At 38.7% G+C, this 24287-nt stretch overlaps 1 protein-coding gene across 2 annotated transcripts in view; it reads right to left on the bottom strand.

The window, feature by feature from the left end:
- The window catches only part of LOC106874120 (uncharacterized), a 137426-nt gene that overhangs the window by 37618 nt on the left and 75521 nt on the right, over positions 1-24287 (bottom strand). For both annotated transcript variants that reach the window (XM_014921730.3, XM_014921731.3), the window contains exons 2-4: positions 21956-22006; positions 13125-13217; positions 4166-4367 (exon numbers count right to left, since the gene is read on the bottom strand). In XM_014921730.3, the coding sequence (XP_014777216.1) occupies positions 4166-4367; positions 13125-13217; positions 21956-22006 (346 nt within the window). The remainder of the gene's footprint in view (positions 1-4165; positions 4368-13124; positions 13218-21955; positions 22007-24287) is intronic.

Here is a 24287-nt window from a genome sequence, read left to right as displayed (position 1 = left end):
TCCAAGGATCATACAATACGATTGTGGTACAAGGCAAGGAATTAGGGTCAAGATGTGACCAGGAATGTAGTAGACCAATGCCTTATATACTGCTGTTACAAGGAACCGTACAAGTTCTGTATGTGCTGCCAGAAAGTCTGTATAGGTCTTCTGCACCTATAAAGTCTGTTGCAGCCCTTATGTACTTCTATTACAGTGGCTCTGTAATAAAAGAGGGCTTGTGCTGTTGTAGGGGACACAGACCAACAAGCTTTGCAAAGGTTATTAGAATTAAGTAAAGAATACCTGAAGGGTTGACGAAAATGAAAATAACAAAGAGACTAACAGGAGCAGGACGATGGGTTAAGGTAAGGATTCTTTGTGGCTGATGGCTGATGAGGGAGAGGGGGAGAGAGAGGGAGAGAGGGAGAGGGAGAGAAAGAGGAAATGAAGCAGATCTATGGACAGTTGTGTGTGTCTGGTGACTCCTGACACAATTTTAAAGGTCCAACCCCCTATAACTAAAGGAGGGTCCATATGGTGTGTTCCGAACCCTATTCCAAGAAGTTGTGTTGCATAAAAATGAAAAGTTTGTATTGTTATTGGTTTTGTTATTTACATTCACAGAGCAAATGTCATCAACGTGTGTGTGCGTGTGTGTGTGTGTGATTATGAAGAGAAAGAGACAGACACCTGAGGCAATAGAAACACACTTCTCCCCCTCTCACCCACATACATATACAATACACATATGTATGTGTGAGTGTGTGTGTGTGTGTGTGTGTGTGTGTGTGTGTGTGTGTATATATATATATATATATATATGCATTCATATGTATATGTATGTACATGTGTGTGTGTGTGTGTAGATAGAGTGTCTGTCTCCAGCCATTGGTGTAATCTGACCTCAGATGGATCATATAAAAGTGCAAATTTTATCACATCTCTAATGAACAGTTGCTGTGCAGCGGCATTCATTCTTCCTCGTCCTTTCACTGAATCCCATACAACGCTCCACCCCCGCTCTCTTGTCACCACCACCACCACCACCACCACCATCACCACACTATCAAGCAATCAACTGTCTGAGTATCTGTCACCTCTAACAACAACAACAACAACAGAAATGAGATAGCCATTATGCAGTCATTTGATCTGTAAGAAATAGCAGCCAAACCTCCTTTATATCACAGCTCTGACTTAAAGGACGCATTAAATAATGTGGTCCTAGAAAACCTTAAAAAGGGTCAGTTGCCACACGGCTAGAATGACTCTGGTTGGAACTGATCTTGGTTAAACTAGAGAGTAACAAGAAAAACAATGACAGTGAAGAATGCTCTAATGATTCTGCTAGCTTGTGGCATTAGTAGTAGTATAAATAGATTCAGAAAGGATTGAACAGGAATATTCAATGAGTTTGATTTCAACATAACAGTTAGCAAACTTCAAACATAAAACTCAGATTCAATCACCAGAAACCACTAACACACACACATCCCTTTTAACAGAACCAGCTATAACAAGGAGCCTGTTAGATGCCTTCTCCAGGTCAATGAATACAAGGTACAGGGGGCTCTCTTAGCTAAAAACTTATCCTCATAAATTGTTGTACAGGGGGAAACTGTATTGGTGGCACTTTATTCAGGCACAAAACTGACCAGCAGCTCTTCTAAGATAATTCTCTTTCGAATCAGTTCTATTATAACGCTCACTGTTACTTTGATAACTCGGTCCATCACTCTTGCTATTACTCACACACACACACACACACACACACACACACACACACAGGCGCATGTGTAGTAATTCTGTCAAATGCCACCATATACACAGAACTAAACATTCTCCAGATATTTCTGAATTTACAAAAAAAAAAAAAAAAAAGCAAAAAGGAAAAGGCACGCAATATCCATCCATCTATCTAGCTGTCACTTTTTCTTTTCTTTGATATATATATATATATATATATATGTTCTTGTGTGTGTGTGTGTGTGTGTGTGTACATATATATATATATATATATATATATACGTATATATTTCACTGAGCTATTTTTTTTTTTTCAATTTTTGATCACTGCCCCAAAGCCAGTGCTGGTGGTGGTGGTGGTGGTGGTATTGCAGTAGTGGGTTCCCTGTACCAAAGTCTGGAATTACAACTAACGTCTTAATAACATTTCTCAAAGATGTTTCCATCAAGATCCATTTCACTTAATTGATATTCCATTATTCGAAGAGAGTGGCATCGTCGATGGTGATTACTTGTGCTGCCATACATCATTGCTCTGTAATTTACATATTACACACTGGCACCAGAGAGGCACCAAGGGGAGGGGAGCAAAGTGGCGGGTGAGGGGGGGGCAGCGGAGATTTAATGCTTAACATTGCACTTCTTTTCTTGATTTAGCTATGATGATGATGATGATGATGATGACTGTAGTGGTTAAGATGACAACAACAAAGTTTGTGGTGCTGATGGTGGTGTTGATGATGATGATGATGATGACAGTGCTGTGATGACAGGACTGGGCAGTGTCTGGTCACCGGGCTGAGACGATACTAACTCTTCATTCCTGAAGATTGTTCTGCAACCAAGCACCACCCACAGGCAACCCATACACCTCATACCAAACCTCCACTGCTCTCTTAGAATGGACAAGAGGCAACTAAAAATCTTCAAAGTTACTCCAAATGCTAGGCCCCTCGGTCACTAATTATCTGTCCTGGTGATCTCACATCCACAACAGAGCAACCTGTGATATGTTCACATTAACAACTTGGTTCACAATAGTCACCATTATAACAAGTGAAATGCTGGAAGAATAATGGAAGAATAATGGAAGAACAGGGACAAATCCCTAGGTTTTGACATCAATCATGAAAAAACTGTTTCTTTGTTTCAGCTGCAAAAGAACAAAGTCCCGAAAGATTGGTCTTGAAATTAGGCACAAAGCTAGCAATTCTGTGGGGAAGGAATTGTTGATAGCATTTAAAACCCGTGCTTCACTGGACCTCAATCCTGTTGACCCCCCACCCCCACCACCATCACCACAAAGGGACGAAAGATAAAGTTGGAATCAAAGAACAAGTGTAAGTGCTTTGTAGCTAATTAATATTTTTTTCTGCTTTGTAGCTAATTAATATTTTTTTCTGCTCATTAAAGCTGGCAGAATCATTAGCATGCCAGGCAAAATGCTTAGCAGCATTTCGTCCAGTTCTGCATTTTGAGTTTAAATTTTTCCAAAATGAGTTTTGCCTTTCACCCCTTTTGGGCTCAATAAAAAAAGTACCAGTGATTCACTGGGGGGGGTCAATGTAATTGACTTGTCCCCCTCCCTAAAATTGCTGGCTTTGTGCCAAAATTTGAAACCCATATTTTTGCTCTTCATATCCACAACTTGTTCACACTCAACACAGTTCTGTTCACATGTCACAATGATTTGTTTACATTCTACCTTAACGACTTCATTTTCTTTCACAATACATTCATCTGCTCATCACAAACCATTAAGATATTTACATTTCATTCCTATTTTGGTGTAAAAACAATTCCCTGTCCCGCCCTCTGCCAAACATCTCAGAACTTTCAGTTACCACAAACAAGAAAAAAAAAAAAAGATAAAAAAAACTAACAAAGATATAAAGCATTGATTTTTAACATCAGTAATTATAGCAGTAATTAGCACGATTAGCATCAGTTCATTTCTATGTGAACTTCATCTTTTATTCAATTTGGAATCGTTAACTGAGGATTTTAATGAATGATTAGCTGCAACCATTGGCCATACCAGAGTCCAATGTGGACAAAAAGTTATGTTTATATAAGTTTATACAGGGCCACAGCAGACACTGTTAAAGGTGGACTTGGCCACTACAACAGACACTAACCCCTGGGATTTATTTAAGATGAGTGGTAACTTAATCAGGCTATTGCTTTCAGTGTGTGTGTGTGTGTGTGTGTGTGTGTGCGTGCTTCATATGTTGCAGCAGTGTTCTGGGGAGTTGGACTAAGATTCTGGTGTCTTGTAGTAGTGTTCTAGCAGTGCTGTAGCAATGTCCTACATGATCTTTGCTCCAGCTAGGGCAGAACAGTCCCTCGGTTTTTGTAGTTTTGTTAATAGATGCAGATGACAGAGAGGAAGAAAGAAAGACATAACACAGAAGAAGCAACGAAAATTCTGACTTACTTTTCCTTTCGGCTCCTATGCTGAGAGCATCGGAACTTTCATCATCACTGTCGCCATGACAATCATCCATTCCTTGGACGGAAGTGTCAGGCGTTGACGATGCAGTGTAGCGTTCGAGATTCAGGTTCTGCGTTTCCTGGTGACTGACCTTGTCATATCCGTACATTCCTAAAAGTTCATTCATGGTCGTTTCGGCATAATCCTGAAAGAGCAACAAAATGCAAAGAGTGGAAACGGTAATTGAGGATTTTGCTATTGTACGTCTGAGACTTCACCAGTGAGGGTGCCACGGTGGGGGGGGGGGAGAAAGAAACAGAGAAGGAACCAGTCCACTCTGTGAATTGGTTGGTGTTAGGAAGGGCATTCAGCTGTAGAAACCAAGAAGTGTGTGGCACAACCCTCAACCCTCTGCCTGGTCAAATCCTGTTAAAACTGTCCAACCCATGCCAGCATGGAAAACAGGTGTTACACGATGATGATGATGATGATACATTATCATGTATGTATATCTGCAGCAAAATAGTTATGCATTATGTATGAGTGTATATACACACACGTACATGTGCGTACACAACAGGCTTCTTCCAGTATTTATGTGTCAAGCTTCACCCCTAAGATATTGGCTATAATGGAGGATAGCAACTAACAATATCCACAGAGCACAGGACAAGTGGACCCCATACTATGTGGTTCCTAAGTGAACTTCATGTGTATGTGTGTGGGCACAATAGGCTTTCTAGTGCCACACCCAGTCTCCACTCTGCAAAGTGATTGGTGTTAGGAAGGGCACCCAGCCACTAGCGTAGCTGGCGGTGAGGTAGGAAAAATCAGGAATCTCCGGACTTTGGGATGGAGGACCATAATTGCAGAACCTACAGGCTTTGTACATAGAGAGAGAGAGAGAGAGAGAGAGAGAGAGAATTAACGAGAAAGTTTAATGAGAGATGAAAGTGAGAAGAAATGAACTCGTAATCATAAATCAATTAATAATTAACTAGAAGTAAACGAGTCATTAATTAAGTACACCAAACTGGCCAGAGCATCAACTGTTAATCTAATTCACTCGTTATTGCCAATAATAATTTACTCTGCAACTTGATGCTAATCCAGCATTAACTAATGCAAATGAGGAAGAAACGTTTAACTAATACCAAACTAATTACTGGCTACAAGCTAATGAAATACTAATCAAATAATGCAATTAATGCAGTGAAATGAAACTAACCAGTAATTAATTACTAATAGGTGTAGTGAACCTATAACACAGAAAAGAAGGGTGGGGGCATATTAACTTGATTACCTAATGGGGAAGGTAATTAGAGACTAATTCAGTTATGGAACTAATAAGGTCAAGATTAATTTCTAACTGCCCAACCATCCTTATATGGAAAGAAGGAAATATGTAAATGAGATCCATCTAAGGGAGTTATCATGAGTATTTTCATTTTCAAATAGGTATGCCACTGCATGTTCATAAGGGGCAACTGAGAGGGTTGGTGACTGGAAGAGCACCCAGTTGTAGAATGTAGTCTCAGAAAAACTGTTTTGGCAAATTGGTCATTCCTCTGTAAGACCTCCAGTCTTGTCAGTATATATGTATATATGTATGTACACACACACACACACACACACACATATATATATATATATATACATACACATACCTACTTATATACATACACATATATATGCAGCGCATTCTATCACTTGTCACTTTTCTACTTCCATCGCCACTACCACTCTATATACACCTTGCATTGTTGGCACAGCTTCAATGCTCTATAGACATATCTATATATACATATATACCCTCCTGTTACTTATATTTCTACATCCACTGTTGTTCACCCCTGCCCCCACTCTACCCCCTACCCCACCCCCACTCTACCCCCTACCCCCTACATTTAACCATCCACCCTTTTATGGCAGGGTTTAGCCTTCGTCACTTTAATATTTTGTGCTTTCTTGCATCTCTTCTCATCAACATCAGCAACCCTCACCCCCACCCACCTGTCATTGTCATCATCTTCACCATCATACCACCAACACTACCACCATCAGCCCCCACCCATCGTTGCCACCACCACTACCATTACCAATGAAAGTTCAGAGAGGTAGGTGAGTGGAATTGTGAAGTAGTAGGGAATTAATAACCAGAAAGTGGGGTGGGGATGGAACAGAGGGATGTGTATATGTAGGAATACTAATGCGTGTGTGTGCGTGTACACACGCGCACACACATGTATAGGTGCAGGCATGGCTGTGTGGTAAGAAGCTTGTTTCTCAGCCACATGGTTCTGGGTTCAGTCCCAATGCATGGCACCTTGGGCAAGTGTCTTCTACTATAGTCTCAGGTCGACCAAAACCTTGAGAGTGATTTTGGTAGATGGAAACTGAAAGAAGCCCTTCATATATATGTATATTTATGTGAGAGTGTGTCTTAGTTTCTCCCCCGACCACTGGTGTTGGTTTGTTTATCTCCCTGTAACTTAGTGGCTTGGCAAAAGAGTCTGATGAAATAAGTGCCAGGCTTAAAAAAAAGTCCTGGGGTCAATTTTTACGACTAAAATTCTTCAAAGAGGTGCCCCAGTATGGCCGCAGTCAAATGACTGAGACAAATAAAAGATATGTTTGCATGTATGTATAAAGAGGGGTGTATGTTTGTATAGGAATACTTGTGTGCATGTGTGTGATTGCATAAAACATTTGCTGAGTGTGTATAATGGCTGATGTGTGTGTGCGCGTGTGTGTGTATATATTATATATATATATATATATATATATATATATATATATATACGCACACACACATATATACATACACACACATATATATACACACACACGTATACATATATGCATACGTGTACAGGAATGTATATGGAAATTTAGGTGATGTATAAGAGTGGAGAGGAATGATAAGTGTGTATGTACGGAAGAGGTGCCAGAAGAGGTGTTAGATGTGTGTGTGCCTGTATTTATAAACGTGTGTGTGTGTAGAGAAGTTTTCTAGTTTCAATTCTTGAAATTTAGTCAAATATTTATTTAAACATGTTTTTTTATTAAATTGTTTTAATTTTAATGTTTTTTTTTAGTTTTATTGTGTTTATTTCATATTTTTGTTACTTTTCTTTATTTTGTTTTGAGTAAAGCAGATGTAGTGCAGCACACACACACACACATGCTGTTTCCTGTAAAGGAATGTGGGGAGTGTGCCACTAAAATAATGGTGCCACTGACACTAACAGACACACATTTAACAACACACACACCATCATGAAACACAACTCCTACATAGACACATCATGCCACCCCCGCCATTGCACCCCATTCGTTAACCCAGTGTGGGGAATTGGCAGAGTTGATAGGAAGCTGGATAAAATACCTGGTAGTAAATTTTCAGACCCTTGGCGATCTAGGTTCAAATTCTGCTGCAATCAACTTTACCTTTCATACTTTGGAGGCAATACAAAAAAATGTACCAATTCTGGGCAGTGGTTTGTTGGGACTCTAAGAACATTAGACCAGGTGCTTTTGTGTTCTGAGTTCAAATTTCACCATGACCTATTTGGGGTGGGGGTCAACTTAGTTTGTCTATTGCTTTAACACGCTTCCTCTTGGCATTTTGGGGGTGTTTAGTGGAGTCCACTCTGTTGCAGGTATTTTAGCCAGGTCTTTTGATTGGGGATATTTCCCCTCCCTCTCTCCTTCCCTCACCAGGATTTTCCGTCCTGACTAAAAGGTAAACATACACAACACTCACGAAGGCGAATGGTTTGGTTCTGTGGCTCTTTTAAACTCAGCACATGGAATTATAATTTTTAACATTGTCAGAAGGAAGAAAAGGTGAGAGACCACCACCACCACTGCTGTTGCCGCCGTCACCACCGCACTACATTGTATAGTCCAAGACAGAGACTGTGTCTGACAAGACAGGATGATATCACAGCTGGAACAGATTTGATCAGAGGTCTGCCTGTCTGTCTGCTGGATCAGAACCCAATCCAGGGTTAAATAAAACACCACCACCACCACCACCACCTCACTCTGCCACCCCTCCCACCCGCACTCACCACAGACAGGGTGTTTACCAAACATGCGTTGTATTAGTTCAGTGCATCTTGCTGCATCATCACCATCATCATCATTGTCACCATTACCATCATCACCATCATCATCATCAATGTCATCCTCGGCACCACCCCGAAACTTTTGGCAAAGATTTGATGAGCTGAGCTAATTAATCTAGTATGTTCTAATTATGTGTCAGAGAAAATGGTGAGATGGAATATAACCAAAGAACAGTGTGAAAACGGGTGGGGGGTGGGGGAAGAATTCTTTAAATGAGCAGTAGGGGTGGGTGGGTGGGTGGGAGGTAAGAGTAAGAGAGATGAAACAGGTAGATTATGAATGAGTATAGTTAATACCACTACAACTATTACTGCTACCACCACCACCTCTCCCGACAACTATACTTAACCTACCAATATTATTACAACTGTAACTACCACCACTAACTAAATTCTATCAATATAACAATATAACAACAACAACAACAACAACACACACACACACATATATATATATATAACTGGCCAAACCATGCCAGCATGGACAACAGATGTTAAATGATATATATATATATATATATATATATATGTATGTATGTATGTACATGTGTGTGTGTGTGTATATATATATATATATATATATACACACACACACACACACACACACACACACACACACACACTCAATGAGCTTCTTTTAACTTTCATTTACCAATTCCACCCAAGAATCAGTGTCTGGGACTAAAGTAGAAAATCCTTGTCCAAGATGCTACACAGTGGCACCACACTCAGAACCCTGCTTGGGATGCAAGTTTCTTCCTTACCACGCAGCCATTCTTGTACCTAGACTATCCAACCCACACCAGGATGGAAACAGATGGTAAACGATGATAACGAACTGGTTAGTGAACACAAATAGTAAGTGAACACAGCTGGAGTTCCGCTAGGATACACAGTATTACAGACACCCTTAATACAGATTACATCTGACCACAGTGAACATACCTAGGTGGATTATGAAGTTGAAGTGCTACAGACACAACCAATCCACCCATGACAACATAGAGGAAGTGGGAGGAAACTATATGAGAATGACAATGATGATGATGGTATATGGTGTGAATATATACATACACTGTTCTGGCCCCTAATCAATACATCATAACCACAACAACAACAACAACTGGCAGTTCAGCTCTCCCTTCTTTCGTAACACAGTTACCAAAAAGAGAAAATGAAATTTCAGATAAAATTCCATAACATTTCTAACTTTCAACGAAGAACGAAGAATTATTTTTACCATTCTTCATATGTTTTCTTTTATGGGCTGTTAATGGTGACTGCTTCTATCTATTCCATTACTTCCAGGGTCTCTTGTTGGAGAAGTTAGCACATCCGTCTCCCCCCCCCCCCCCCACTCCATCTCTGGGAACATACTGCAATAACACTTGAACATTTCCACAGCAAACGGCGCTTTTAGCACCAGATTTCCTTATAAAAACATTCGCTAAATTAACGCTCGGCTCACTCCTCCCGGTTCTTTGATATAAGTCCTTATGACTGATATAAAAGAATATCTGTGGGCTTTTTAACGAATCAGACAGATGGGAATAATAGAGTTCACTTGGAACAGTTTTTAAGTTTGGACGATGTGGGGGTAGGGGTGGGGAGATGGTTAGGGGGTTGGGGAAGGTGTGGGTGTGTGAGGGGGAAGGGTGGTGATTTGGATGGAGATGGTGGTGGAGAATCTGGGAAGACTTTTGTCTCGTGTCTAGACCAGTGGTTTTCAATCTTTTTAATATCCAGGTCGGATCCAAAAGCTCGATTTGGAGGTGGGGGGGGGGCACATAAAAAAAGTAAAACACAAGTTAATTAAAGAAAAATGTTTATAGAGGGAAGACCGTCGAGGGCTGCATGAGGCCCTGGGGGCCATGGCTGGGAACTGCTGGTCTAGACTACCAAAGACAATGAATGTCTAGCAAGCCCCTTCACTGTGGACTAACGGTGGTTTGAACTCACCACTGCTACCTTACAAAACAAGTGTCACTTATGAGAACACTCACTTTGCTATCATTCAACATGCAAGAAATAGCAACCAAATCTCTCTCAAAACATATCCCACTATGTACTTAAGAAGCTTGAATTATATAACCACATGGTTCTGGGATCAGTCCCACTCTGGGGCAATTTGGGCAGATGCCTTCTACCAGAGCCCTCAGTCTATTAATGCATTATGAATGAATTTGGAAACTGTAGAAGTCTGATACATGCATATCTGTGTGTGTGTGTGTGTGTGTGTGTGTGTGTGTGTGTGTGTGTGTGTGTGTGTGTGTGTGTATATATATATATATATATATATATATATATACATATATACACACACACACACACATATGTGGTGTTGATTTGTTTACATCTTATAACTTAGCAGTTCATCAAAAGTGAACAATAAAATAAGTACCAAACTTTAAAAGATAAATACTGGGGTTGATTTGTTTGGTGGTGCCCCAGCATGGCCACAGCCCAATGACTGAAATAGGTAAAAGGTAAAAATTGACTGTAGTCCTAGATATAAAAATCTCCAAAGATGGGATGGCCATGGTTAGAAGGTCTCTAGGTAAAGAGTTGCTCATCCAGAGCTCACCTCCACCACCACAACCATCAACAACAACAACAGCAGCAGCAGGTGCCCCTGCTCTTCTTTCTCCCTACATTGGTACGCTACACCACCTCATGGTATCTATTACAACTATTTCTGTGAATAAGAAAATAAAAGAAAGTATAAATCTATTCTTTCTAAAACCCTGAGGAGTCAATTAAAAGGAAATCGCTGGGCCCCTGGCTCTGGTTTCACTCTAATAAGGTAGACAAGAGATAGGTGTCGGCTCAGGTTGGCATTGGTTAGATGAAGGCAATTTCTGGAGGAATTACTAAACTACCGGCAACAAGGAGTTAGGAAAATGGTAAAGCACAAAGACAAGAATATGGCATCGATGGGGCAAAAGACAGGGCTGGAACAAGTGGGAGAAATACAAAGGTTGAATAAAGAAAGAAGTTTAGAATTTTAAAACAGTTTAGGTCAAGACTATTGTGTGGTAAGGGGTTTATTTAGGGGAGGGAGTGACCTAAAAGCTGAGTTATTTGAGAAATGTTCACCTGTGATAACACTTAAAACAACTAAAAAGGTGTGAAATCAAAGCCTAAGCACCAGCCTTACTCCCCCTCTCTCTTTCTCTCTCTCTTGTCACTCACTTATTCCCCCCCCCCTTTCTATGCAATTATCAAATGACAATATATATATATATATATATATATATATGCGAGTAAAAATAAATACAAAAAAGGTGGGGTTTTTTTGTATGATTGTGTATAGAGGAATATATTATTTTGCTTAAAAGAGTTCCAACACTGTCTGTTTTTTATGTTTTATTTATATTCCTGCAGAACTAATGTGGGATATAGAATATGGAATATACGATATATAATATGATATACAATATAAAATAAAATAACATAAAAATAGATGGCACCATGAAAGAAAGTATTGAATGTAGATGAAATATTGAGTGTTCAATATAAAGGATCAAATATATATATATGTTTGCATGTGTGTGTGTGTGTGTGTGTATATATATATATATATAAATAAAACAAACAGGAGTAAAAATCATACTTACATTCCTGTTTGTATTTGTCTATGGTGATGTATGGGAGTAAGTGTGTGTGTATGTGTGTGTGTGTGTGTGTGTGTGGTAGGTGGGTAGACAGTGGCCTGGTGGAGAGAAAGGAAAAAGAAAGGAAGTGGACAATTGTTTTCAAAAATGGTGAAGAGACAAGTTGGGCAGCAAGGCATGAATGGTGACCCAACAACAGGACCACAACTAGTGCTAAAGATTGATTGGTATGAGGGGTACCCTGCCCCATAACTTGTACAAATTGGCAGCATGAGATGGTATCTAGCGCCATCTCCTGGTGCATAGAATGGGGATGGTGGTGGTACCTTGACACAAACATTGGCATGGATGGGGGGGGGGGGGGTAGCTCTCTGAAATAAGAATCTTACCAACTGAAGGTATGAAGGGGTACACTACTCCACAGCAGAGTGGTATAGAGAGGTAACCTGAATTAGAACTAGTATCAACTGGGAAATGAGATGGTACCCTTCTCATAACAAGAACCAACTGTTCTACAACTAGTATGACATGGTGATATCAAATTGGTGTCCTGCTACTGATAGAAATGTCTCACCATTTTTCGAACATTTAGTAAAGGAAGAAGAATGTTGTAGAGGATATGGTTTTAAAAAATTTTCTTTATAGAAACTGATAGTTTGTCTCAACTTGTGTTTTATGCCACTGAGATCTTCAGGCAAGAACCCAATCACATTCCAGCGTGGACTCTAATCCCCTCTTTTTCTCCTCTCTAACCACTTTTTCTAAGAAAATTACTATTTGTAAATCTCACAACATGAGATATTCAGCAACAGTACTTTCGAGTAAAGATTGTTTGCCAACATAACATGGCAGTCCTGGTTTAGGACTAATGTTGCTGTAATTTAGCCCCAGGAGTCATCGTCTCCAGCTAGCTATACGACACGATCTGTGTCCATCTATTTTCGAACAAGGGAATCTAGCACCCCCACTCAGCTCAAAACAATATCTGTGTATCATGATTTCTGAGTTATTCTGTGTTGATGAAGGGAAATAACCCAGACTGAAGTCCTATCCAGGGAGAGTTTTGTCTTTCATCTGTTGAACACCAGAGAAACTGAACACAATCACTGGTCCAGTGGGCCATAACAAGTTTACAAGAGGGGGAGGAAGAGTATAAAAAGATAGACAGATACAAAGAGAGGAAGAGAGGAGGAGGTGAAAGGAAGAGATACTTACTGTAATGGTGGTGTTGCGCTCATCTGAATGTGGTGAGTCACGGATTTGTGAAAGTTGAGTTGAGGTGGAAGATGGACGATGATATGGCGGTTCCTGAAAAGAGAGAGAATACATTAAATAGAGGGACCGGTCAGACTGGACACTAAATTAGCATTGGAGTGAGATGGACAATACTGTTGTAGGACAGATAGCACTTATAGTGAGACACGTAACCCTGCTGTGGACATGGTCATTATATTGACTAAATAATGATTTGTAAGAGAAAAATGTGTACTTTTTAAGTTCCATGTTAAAGTCTTGTCAAAACCAATTTTGCTTTCCATTTCTTCAAAGTCAATAAATTAAGTACCAGTTATGTACATGGGTCAATATTGAAAACCTAACCCTGAAATGTGTAGCTTTATACTAAAGTTAGACATCATAACATTTAACAAAGAGGGGGACTGAGGACTTGATGGGGATGCTGGGGTTGGAGGAATCGGTGGAACGGCTGGCAAGGGCGAATGGAGTGCAGTGGTATGGGTATGTCTTGAAGAGGGATGGTGAGCATGTTCTGAAGAGGATGCTAGAGTTTGAGGTAAATGGACCACGAAAGCAAGGTAGACCAAGGAAAACGTGGAAGGGACGGGTGGAGGAGGAGATTGGGAGAGTTGGCTTGAGAAGGGAGGATGCTTAAAACTGGGCAAGATGGCGAGATGGTGTGAGGGGTAGTTGCTATGGCTTTGAGGTAGATCTGGCCACTCCTGTTAATGGGGACAAAACCCAGATTTAAAACACTGGATGATGATGATGAATAAAATAAAAAAGATAACTACAATGAAAATGATGGGTGGTGGTGGTGGTGGTGATAAAGATGAAAGCATTAGAGAGAGAAACCCCACTCTTCGATCAATCGCAATCACTAAAAGACCTGTCATTTAAAGAACTGCAGCCATGACTACATTATCCCATGTGCCCTTCATTGTTTCAAATTTGAGGAAAACCTGGCTGCTATTTTTAGCAGATTGTGTGACTATGTAGAGGTACCTTTACCGACTCGTGTCCATGTCTTGTTTCATCATCATAATCTCACCTGGATTATACCCCCACCCCAGATGACATAATGAACATATACCTGACTGTCATATTATTCAAGTCCTCCTCCACACCAGAACAGGATTGGTTTATGCCGACCAAAATCTCGTGAATAATTCACAGAATCTAAAGTTATATGGAATGAGAATCAGCAGAGATGATGTGGAGACATTTACTTCCCAACCCCATGCTTCCATTGCAGCAGAGGACAAGTCTCCAATTCAAGGATACCCCCCTCCCACCAGAATCAGAGGCCCTGTTAAGGGTCATAGCACTACCTTCTAATCTGACAAAATACAGAAAAAAAAAGAAAAAAAATTGAAATAGAAAATTAAAAAAATATTCACCTAAATAGTAAATTGGGGAAATGGGGCTGGGAAGGTCCCAAAGGCTGCCCCAAACAAAAGGGAGTGAGAGAGAGGTGGAGATTTAGGGCATGGCCAGCATTTCATAGACTTGAAAGTGTTAAGTCATACAGAACAACAAGACACATGTATGTATATATCTGTATATACACATCTGTAAAATATAAATGGAGGAAAAGATGCATAATGGAGGTTGAAATTGCTTCAAAGTTCATGCAACGTTTTCAATGGAAGCAGAAATATTTAACTTTGATGTCTAACATGAAAACTATGTGTTATTAGTCAGTGTATATAAACAGGAAAGAATTTGATTAAATGAAGATGGATTGGGTGGTGGCAGTGGCGATGGCGGCGGTGGTGGTGGTGGGTGATGTATTACATTAAAAAAGACAAAGATATGTCTTGACTGAACGTAAGCATACACGTGTGTGTGTGTCTGCATGTGTATATATGTGTGTGCTTGTGCATATATATATATATATGTGTGTGTGTGTGTATATATATATATATATATATATATAGCATACATACACACACATCTTATGTCTTTGTTTGACACTATATATAACTGACTCATTGTAGATAAATGGGTGTGTATATGAGCATATATGTCATGCATGTAGTGAGTCTATGTACATGTGTGTATGCAAATACACACACACACACACATGTACATATGTATATATATATGTATATATTTTATATCATATGCATATAAATATATAAAGGAATAGGTGCATATTTGTGTGCATTGGTGCATAGCATTATGAGTGCATACACGAGGAAAATGTGTGTTTGTGCATATGTGTGTGTATACATACCTGACATGTAACTTTATAGTAATTATGTGAATATATACATACGCCTGATACATACATACATATAAATATATCTTTTTTTGTGTTTAGGGAGAGTCATTAAGCCAATACTATTAGCGCACACACACAGAGGTTCAATCCCACTTCTTTTCTTTTTTATTAGTCAATGGGTTAAATATCCAACTAACTAATTGATTGTTTAATTTGTTTTGTATTTGTTAGTCAAAGCTCTTTCTTTGCTACTTGTAACCTTCTGAATGACTACCGACTTAGTCTGTTATAGAGGGCCACATTTGTCTGCTTTCAGATCTTGTTTCCTGTGAAAGTGTGTGTTAGTGTGTGCGTGTGTACAAAAATGAAATATATATACATACATACACACACAAATATATATATAAATAAATACAGATATGTTCTTGACCACCAGACAGAAGTTGAACTGTTTTTACTTCAAATTTTTCAAATTTTTACTAATATCTGATAAGATGAAATACACCGAAACCGGCAATATTAATATTTTTATTTATATAATTTTTTACTAAATTCCGTCTTAAACTGAAAATGTCTTAGACTTAATTCTCTGCTATTTCCAACTCCATCTTATATATATATATATATTTGATATATATATATATATATTGATATATATATATATATATATATCAATATATATATATATATATATATCAATATATATATATATATATATATATCAATATATATATATATATATATATCAATATATATATATATATATATATATCAATATATATATATATAATATATATATCAATATATATATATATATAATATATATATCAATATATATATATATATATATCAATATATATATATATATATATCAATATATATATATATATATATATATCAATATATATATATATATATATATATATCAATATATATATATATATATATATATATCAATATATATATATATATATATATATCAATATATATATATATATATATATATATCAATATATATAATATATATATATATCAATATATATATATATATATATATATCAATATATATATATATATATATATATATCAATATATATATATATATATATCAATATATATATATATATATATCAATATATATATATATATATATCAATATATATATATATATATATATATATATATATCAATATATATATATATATATATATATATATATATATATCAATATATATATATATATATATATATCAATATATATATATATATATATATATATATCAATATATATATATATATATATATCAATATATATATATATATATATATATATATATATCAATATATATATATATATATATATCAATATATATATATATATATATATATATATATATCAATATATATATATATATATCAATATATATATATATATATATATATATATATATATATATATATATATATATATATATATAAATGTACAGGGTTGGTCAAAAGTCACCTGACAGTAAATCAAAACCATTTAATTCCAGGATTTATTTATGTTTAACAACTGAATGAAATTAATAAAAGCATCTAAATATGGGACATCATGAAAATTATTCAAACTGAAATCCTTCTTGAGTGACACATCTTCCCACACATCTTCCCATTCAAGTCAATACAGAATTACAGATAGTATTTAAGGAATTTTGATCTACTGTCGGGAGCCAGTCCGGTGGCACTGGCAACGACCATGCTCGAATGTTGTTTTTCACGTGCCGCTGGTAATGCGATGCTGGCAACGATCACACTCGAATGGTGCTTTTCACGTGTCACCAGCACGGGAGCCAATCCGTGGCCCTGGCAACAATCACGCTCAGATATGCTTTCAACGTTTCACTGGCACGAGTGCCAATCAGGCATGTCAGGCATGTCATCGGCCATGTCAGCGATTTTGATTTGTTTACACTTGCCTCAATGGGTCTTCACAAGCAAGGTTTATTGTCCAATGAATGAGGGGTATTCATAAATGGGCTGGTTACACCTACTGGCATGTAGGATGAAAATGGTGATGATGATGACACAGTCTTTTTATTATTTGTCTTTGTAGTGATGGAGTGAAATCTTCAACTTGGGAATGAACTCTGCTGCACATAGGTGGGAAAATTGAAACTCACTGTCAATGTGTCTTTGGGAAGAATATTATGATCTACCTGGCTGTTACAATCATCTGAGAGTGTTACCTGTAACAAACTAGTGACCTATCCAGGAAGATTTATCTATTATCTTGTCATCCACTTCATTCTATAAAACACAACTCACCCAGCTCTACGAAGGAAAATGTACCAGAACATCTGTGTCCTATCCAGGAGATTAATTACCACTTCAATACAATGAAACTAGAGCTAAGCAGTAGCTCTTAGGAGGTAGATATGAGACAATAAAAAAACATAAAGACTCAGTAATTACAGCTGCTGTTAATTTGACATGCTGGGTTCAATATCTACTTCATTCTCTCATTACCTTTTCATCTTTCTCCTTTCCTGCTTATTTATGTATGATCTCATTTGATTGCTATCTATCTACTTGTCTGTCTACCTATCTATCTATCAACCTACCTACCTACCCGTCTATCTACCCTTCTGTCTGTCTATCTGTCTATCTATCAATCTATCCATCTATCCATTTACCTGTCTACTTGTCTACCTCTGTTTATCTGTTTATTTATCAGTGTTTGTCTACCCCACTCTGTTATGTTTGTCTACCTGTTTAATTATCTATCCATCCATCTGTAAGCTTTAAAAAATATCCTGGCCCATTATATATATATATATATATATATATATATATATATATATATATATATATATATATATATATATATATATATATGCCTGTGTAGAAGTATGTGAATACTGTATGTACATATATATGTTTATGTGTGTATACATATGTATTATCTGTGCACATGTATGCATATAAGCAATACACACACACACATACATAAGAGGAAAAGAGCGAGAGGCGTGGGGGGGGGGGGAGACAAAACCATTCAGATAGTTTGGAACATATCACCATATTTGTATAATTTTTTCATCAAAATCTTAAAAAAATAAAACATAACCACAGCAACAACAACAACAACAACAACAATCAAAAATCAAAAACAGATAAACAAAGGCTGCCACCTATCTCAACCGTCCACCCCCCACAGAACCCCAACATCATGTGAAAACTCCCCCCCAACACAATTAAAACAGCAACAACAACAACAAAGAAAAACTTACACTCAAACCTCTAAACTCCTCCCCCCCTTCTTGCCACTGTTCCGTTCCCTCATTGCACCGAGAATGAATAATTTGAAGAGATGTTCCTTGTAATTTGGCTGAGAATTGGAAAAGAAAACTACAAACATACACACACACACACACACACACATATATGCATATATATACACACACACTCACACATACACATGAATATATAAATAACTACATATGTATGTAGATACACACACACACACATATATAATTATATATGTATATATATATACATATGTGTGTGTGTGTGTGTGTATATATATACACACATGTATATAAACAACAACAACAGCTCCAAAGGAAAAGTTAAGAGAAGGAAATAAAAACAAAGCTACGGCAATTAGAAAGTGGAATGAAGATGAAGATGATGATTGAGGGGAGGGATACGCAGCCGTGTGGTAATCACAACAAGGTGTTACTTATACAGGGGTCTTTTAGAAAATAATTTTGTAATATCAGTCAATGTACCCCAACGCCACCCTCATCTTCTCTCCCCTCCCCCCTCCCCACCATGCTTCCGATGTTGGTGTTAGTGCACCACCACCACCACCTCCCTTACACTGCATTCATCGAGTTGCCCCTCCCCCACCCCAGCTTTCTTATTATTGTATCTCCTCCTCCTCCTCATCCCATCCTGTCTTCACATGTTCTTCTTCATCATCATCATTTTCACCACCGTCACATCATGTCCCCCCCTTCCTCCCTATGCACCCCTTAGAGTTGGTGGGGGGGTGGGGGTGGGCAAGAAAAAGAAATTCCAAGAGGTGGACACCCACCCTTTCCCTTCTGATGAGGAAGATGCTTGGAGCAGCAGCATTGGTAGCTGGTACACCAGGTACAGATGATGATGATGATGATGGTGGTGGTGGTGGTGGTGGTGGTGGCAAGGAGACTGATGACAATGATGATGATGACAATAATAATGATGAGAATGAGGGTGTAACTACAGTGATGTTGAAGGGGGGGAGAAGAAGTGGTGGTGATGCTATAAGGGAAGAAGATAAGATACCAGATATATATATATATATATATACACACATGTATATTCTTGTATTTATTTAATTTTCTTTTTACTTCCAAGCGATATGTTTTCCAGCACCCCTCCCCCCCTTAATTAATTAATTTAGTTCATTGTTTCACTTGTTCCATCTTGGTTTTTGATGTTTTCTAAAGACACACACACACACACACACACACACACACATGCATAACAACAACATACCACACCTTGATTTATGCTGTTCTGATAAAACAAGGCAGAGTGGTGGTGGTGGTGGTGGTGGTGATGGTGGCACGTTTCGTAAAAAACAAAACAAAAAAAAATAACATTATATTTATTTATTTTAGAATGAAATGTTGGCAAATGTTTGCTGATTCAAAAGTTAAATACAACTGAATCACACCGCAACCCCCCCACCTCCTTCACCCCACAAGATCTACCAGTGCTGCTACCCCACCACCACCACCGACACTGTTACATCTCCACATCTTTCATTTGCGATGAGTCCACCCTCCCTCCTCCTACATCACTACCCCACCCCACAACCCCAGCCAGTTCTTCTTTCTCATTCTTCTTCCGACATCATCTACCCACCCCCACCATTACCTTGTCCACCCCACTTTACTGCTCCTCCTCCTCCTCCACCCCCCACCATTACCATAAGTAGCATCACTCCACCACTATCATCATCAACACCATACAACACATCCACACTATAACACCACCACCACCACATGTCCACCTCCCACACTGTACCCTATACATGCCCACACTAACACACAAAACAACCAACCACATGTCCTCACTACCACACTAAAACTGCCATGCAACATGTCCTTACTGTTGCATTACACCACCACTGCCACCATGCCCATACCTCTACACATCCACCCATACCATCACAGGTTTGCCCTCCTATACATGTCTCCATTACCATGCTCCCTCATGGCACATCGTGTCCTCATTAGCACGCTGCGCCACCAGCATAACATGTCTTCACATCCAAGCTACCCTCCCACACCAGTGAGAAGTGGCGGCCCTGAGGGTTTATGGTGTGAAGGGATCAGTGGTGTTGGTAGAGACAGAAGTGCTTTGGAGGGGATGGAGGTACAGAGGAAAGGAGTCTATGTGCAGGGGCTGGAAGTTATAAATGAAAAGGATAGAAAAAAGAGTAAGGTCCTCTTTTTAAGGGGCTGAACCAGAGTCATTGATGACAGCCAATCCAAGCTCTGGGTCAGTCTGGTAAAATTGGTGAAAAGTTAAACCTTGATGTGGCCTACAAATGAATTGGTATTATTGGGGCCCATTTAGGGCTACAGAAGGTTGCTCGATTTAAATGTTTGTATAAATCATCAAAGCGGAAATAGTTTAAAGAAAGAATAAGTTTAGGGAGGTGGAGAGAGGGAGAAGTTAAGGGATTTGGGAGGATGGGTCATAATTATGGGGGATGACACGCGTAAAGGGATTAAACATTTATAGTGAAAAGGGATCTGAAGAGACTAGGTAGAGATGCTTGGCATGGTTAAAGTGTAACGGGGCAACAGGTAGTTAGGACAGGGACCAGGGGCAACAGGTAGCTAGAGATGAGCTCAGTTAGACATCAGCATGTGGAGATAAAAGGGGTGATGGCTGAGATTGTTGGGTTTGTGGATTCTAGGAAGAAAGTAAATAAAGATTTGGGGGTGTTTCAATGACTTGTAATGTTGGGAACCAGTTTCCATAGGGTGTGTCCCAGCCAACCTCATACCCTTCTCTTGATCAGGGTTTCAATAAACTGCTGGTCTGCCTGTTTCCAAAAGTCTGTCCTGCCATCTTACTCAAAGCATCTTTCAGAGACATCTGTTCATGAACGTTTGGCGCTTGTTGATGGGAGAACTTTGTGACTCATCATGTTTCACATGTGTCAAGCAGAAATGCCTTCCTGTTTGATTTTGCTAGTGTCCTTGTTTCAACTCTTTGAGTAGTTTCTTCGTGTCAGCTGCAGGGTCACAGAAGGGGTTCCAGCCCAGTACTGAAAGCTAAGGAAACATTTGTCAACAACTGGTGAAAAAAAAAAAGTCCTGGTTTCTTACAGTTGTGAGCATGATCTACCTACCCATGGTACTTATTTACATCTAGCTAAACTGATCCAATGAAACCAGTGTGTATTGGGCAACAAATGCAGCACGGTGTAATCAAGTCATCACAGTATTTCACAAAGACATTCAGCGACAGATGAAGACAGCTTGGTGTGGGAGGGGGGATGAGGGGGAGATGTAGGAGGTTAGTTTCCACTTACCAATAACTCTGTAGACATTCTGTCCTCGTGGTCATCCATATCGGCTTCATTCTGAAAATATAACAGAAATACGTCTCATTAAATGTGAATGCTTGGCGTACCAAAAGCCGCAGCAGTGGTTGAATGGCGAAACAGTTTAAGCTGGTTAAGGTTTCTAGAAAAAAGCAAGGCATTAATGACATGTCCTACCCATGCCAGCATGGAAAATGGATGTGAAACTGTGATATATATATGTCTTTTATCTTTTGTTTGTTTCAGACTGCGGCCATGCTGGGGCGCCATCTTGAAGAATTTTTAGTCAAATGAACCAACCCCTGAACTTATTTTCTTTTAAACTCTGGTACTTATTCTGTTGGACTCTTCTGCTGAACCACTAAGTTACAGGGATGTAAACACACCAACACCAGTTGTCAAGTGGTGGTGGGGGACAAACAAAAACACAAAGACACATACAACAGACTTCTTTCAGTTTCCATCCACCAAATCCAGTCACAAGGCTTTGGACAGCTTGAGGCTATAATAGAAGATACTTGCTCAAGGTGCCACGTGGTGGGACTGAACCTAGAGCCATGTAATTGGGAAGCAAGCTTCTTACCACACAGCCACACACACACACACACACACACAAGTGTATGGTGGAGAAATTTGCTTGGTAACTACATAACTTCAGGTTCCATCCTACAGCACAGCATCTTGGGTAAGTGCCCTCTCCTACAGGCCTGGGATGACAAATACCTTGTGAGTGAATTTGGCATGTGGAAACTGTAGGAAGCATCTTACATATATATTTTAATCGGCTGAGAGTCTTATAAGTGCTGTGCACCAAACTCTCAGCTTTTGAGTCACTTTTGTAAATTCTGCAGAATAAGAAATATAAAATAAATAAACTCGTGTTCTGAGTTGTATGTATCCTGCTTGTACAACCCAGCGTCTGTGTGTGTGTTTGTTGATATTGAATGGATATGCCTGTTGCTCTGAGTGATAAGGTGTTTACATTCCTTGTGGACCCATTATGACTGGTCACTGAGCACTTTTGAGCCTCTGCAATAAAAAGATTCCCTTCTGGTGGGGGGGGGGAGTGGGTACGGGTGAGTAACAGGAAGAGTATCCTGCCAAAAGCTCCTGCTTCAAATATGTCCTCATATAACCCATGACAACATGGAAATACAGATGTTAAACAAATACACATATGTGAACGTACACAACTAATATGCCTATACAGCATACGCATATGGACATGCACATAGCTGATTGTGATGATGATGATGATGGTGATGATGGTGATGATGGTGATGATGGTGATGATGGTGATGATGGTGATATGTAATCCAGACAATAAGTGAAACTGTAGAAAAACAAAAAGTCAAACAAAATAAGTCTCTAATTTAAAACAATCAAAGATAAAAATGGTGATGGTTGATTAAAGCATCCCACACAGCCATATACACACTCACACACATATACACTCTTTAATCTCCCTAATATTACCTACACCACTACACACACACACAGATATAATCACACATATACACACCATCACCATGGCAACATATAAGGCATGTATGTATGTATGTATATATATCAATGTGTGTGTTCATCTCAATATTTATGTACGTGTGTGAATGTATGCAACGTAGTGTATGTGGAGAGAGAGAGAGAGAGAGAGGGGGGTGTATGTAATAAAACACAAGCAACAAGAATATCGTGACCACCACCACCACCACCACCATGATCAACATGGTGTCTTAAGAAAATGATATCAAGGTTTTCAAGGAAACTTTATAACAGAGTCAGAAAAGAAAAAAAATTAATTGTAACTCAATCTGCTGCATACATAACATAAAAGTGTAAGACACACACGCACACACACAAATATACAAACATACATATATACATACATATATATATACACACACTTCTACATGCCCCCCCTCCTCTCTCACTCTTGTCAAGAAACGGACTTCTTAACACCCAAGTCTCAACAAGAAACCAGAGAACCAATGGCAAACTACATATGGTATTACACACACACACATACACAGATCATTAACACATTACACACATATCCATGAGCCAACAAAAGGAGTCCCTATGTGGTCGCTTGGCTTGCTAGAAATACCAACAAAATCTTCCTCAACATCCAAGTGTCTTCAATAATGGACACACTGTCGATAATGCAGGACACAAAAATGAGGTGGCCATGGTTGGAGCCCTTTTGATTGCATGCCTGCTCAATCAGGACTGCTCAGGAGGTAATCAACCCTTTAGCATTCAAACCTGTCATGTTTCAGCCAAAATATTTTACTTGTACTAAGTTGAAATTGGCCTGATC

Source organism: Octopus bimaculoides, chromosome 15 (genome assembly GCF_046866305.1).
Source record: "Octopus bimaculoides isolate indiv1 chromosome 15, ASM4686630v1, whole genome shotgun sequence".
NCBI classification, from domain to species: domain Eukaryota; kingdom Metazoa; phylum Mollusca; class Cephalopoda; order Octopoda; family Octopodidae; genus Octopus; species Octopus bimaculoides.
Note: the sequence above shows the minus strand (reverse complement) of the source record. Positions and strands in the feature narration are given on the sequence as shown.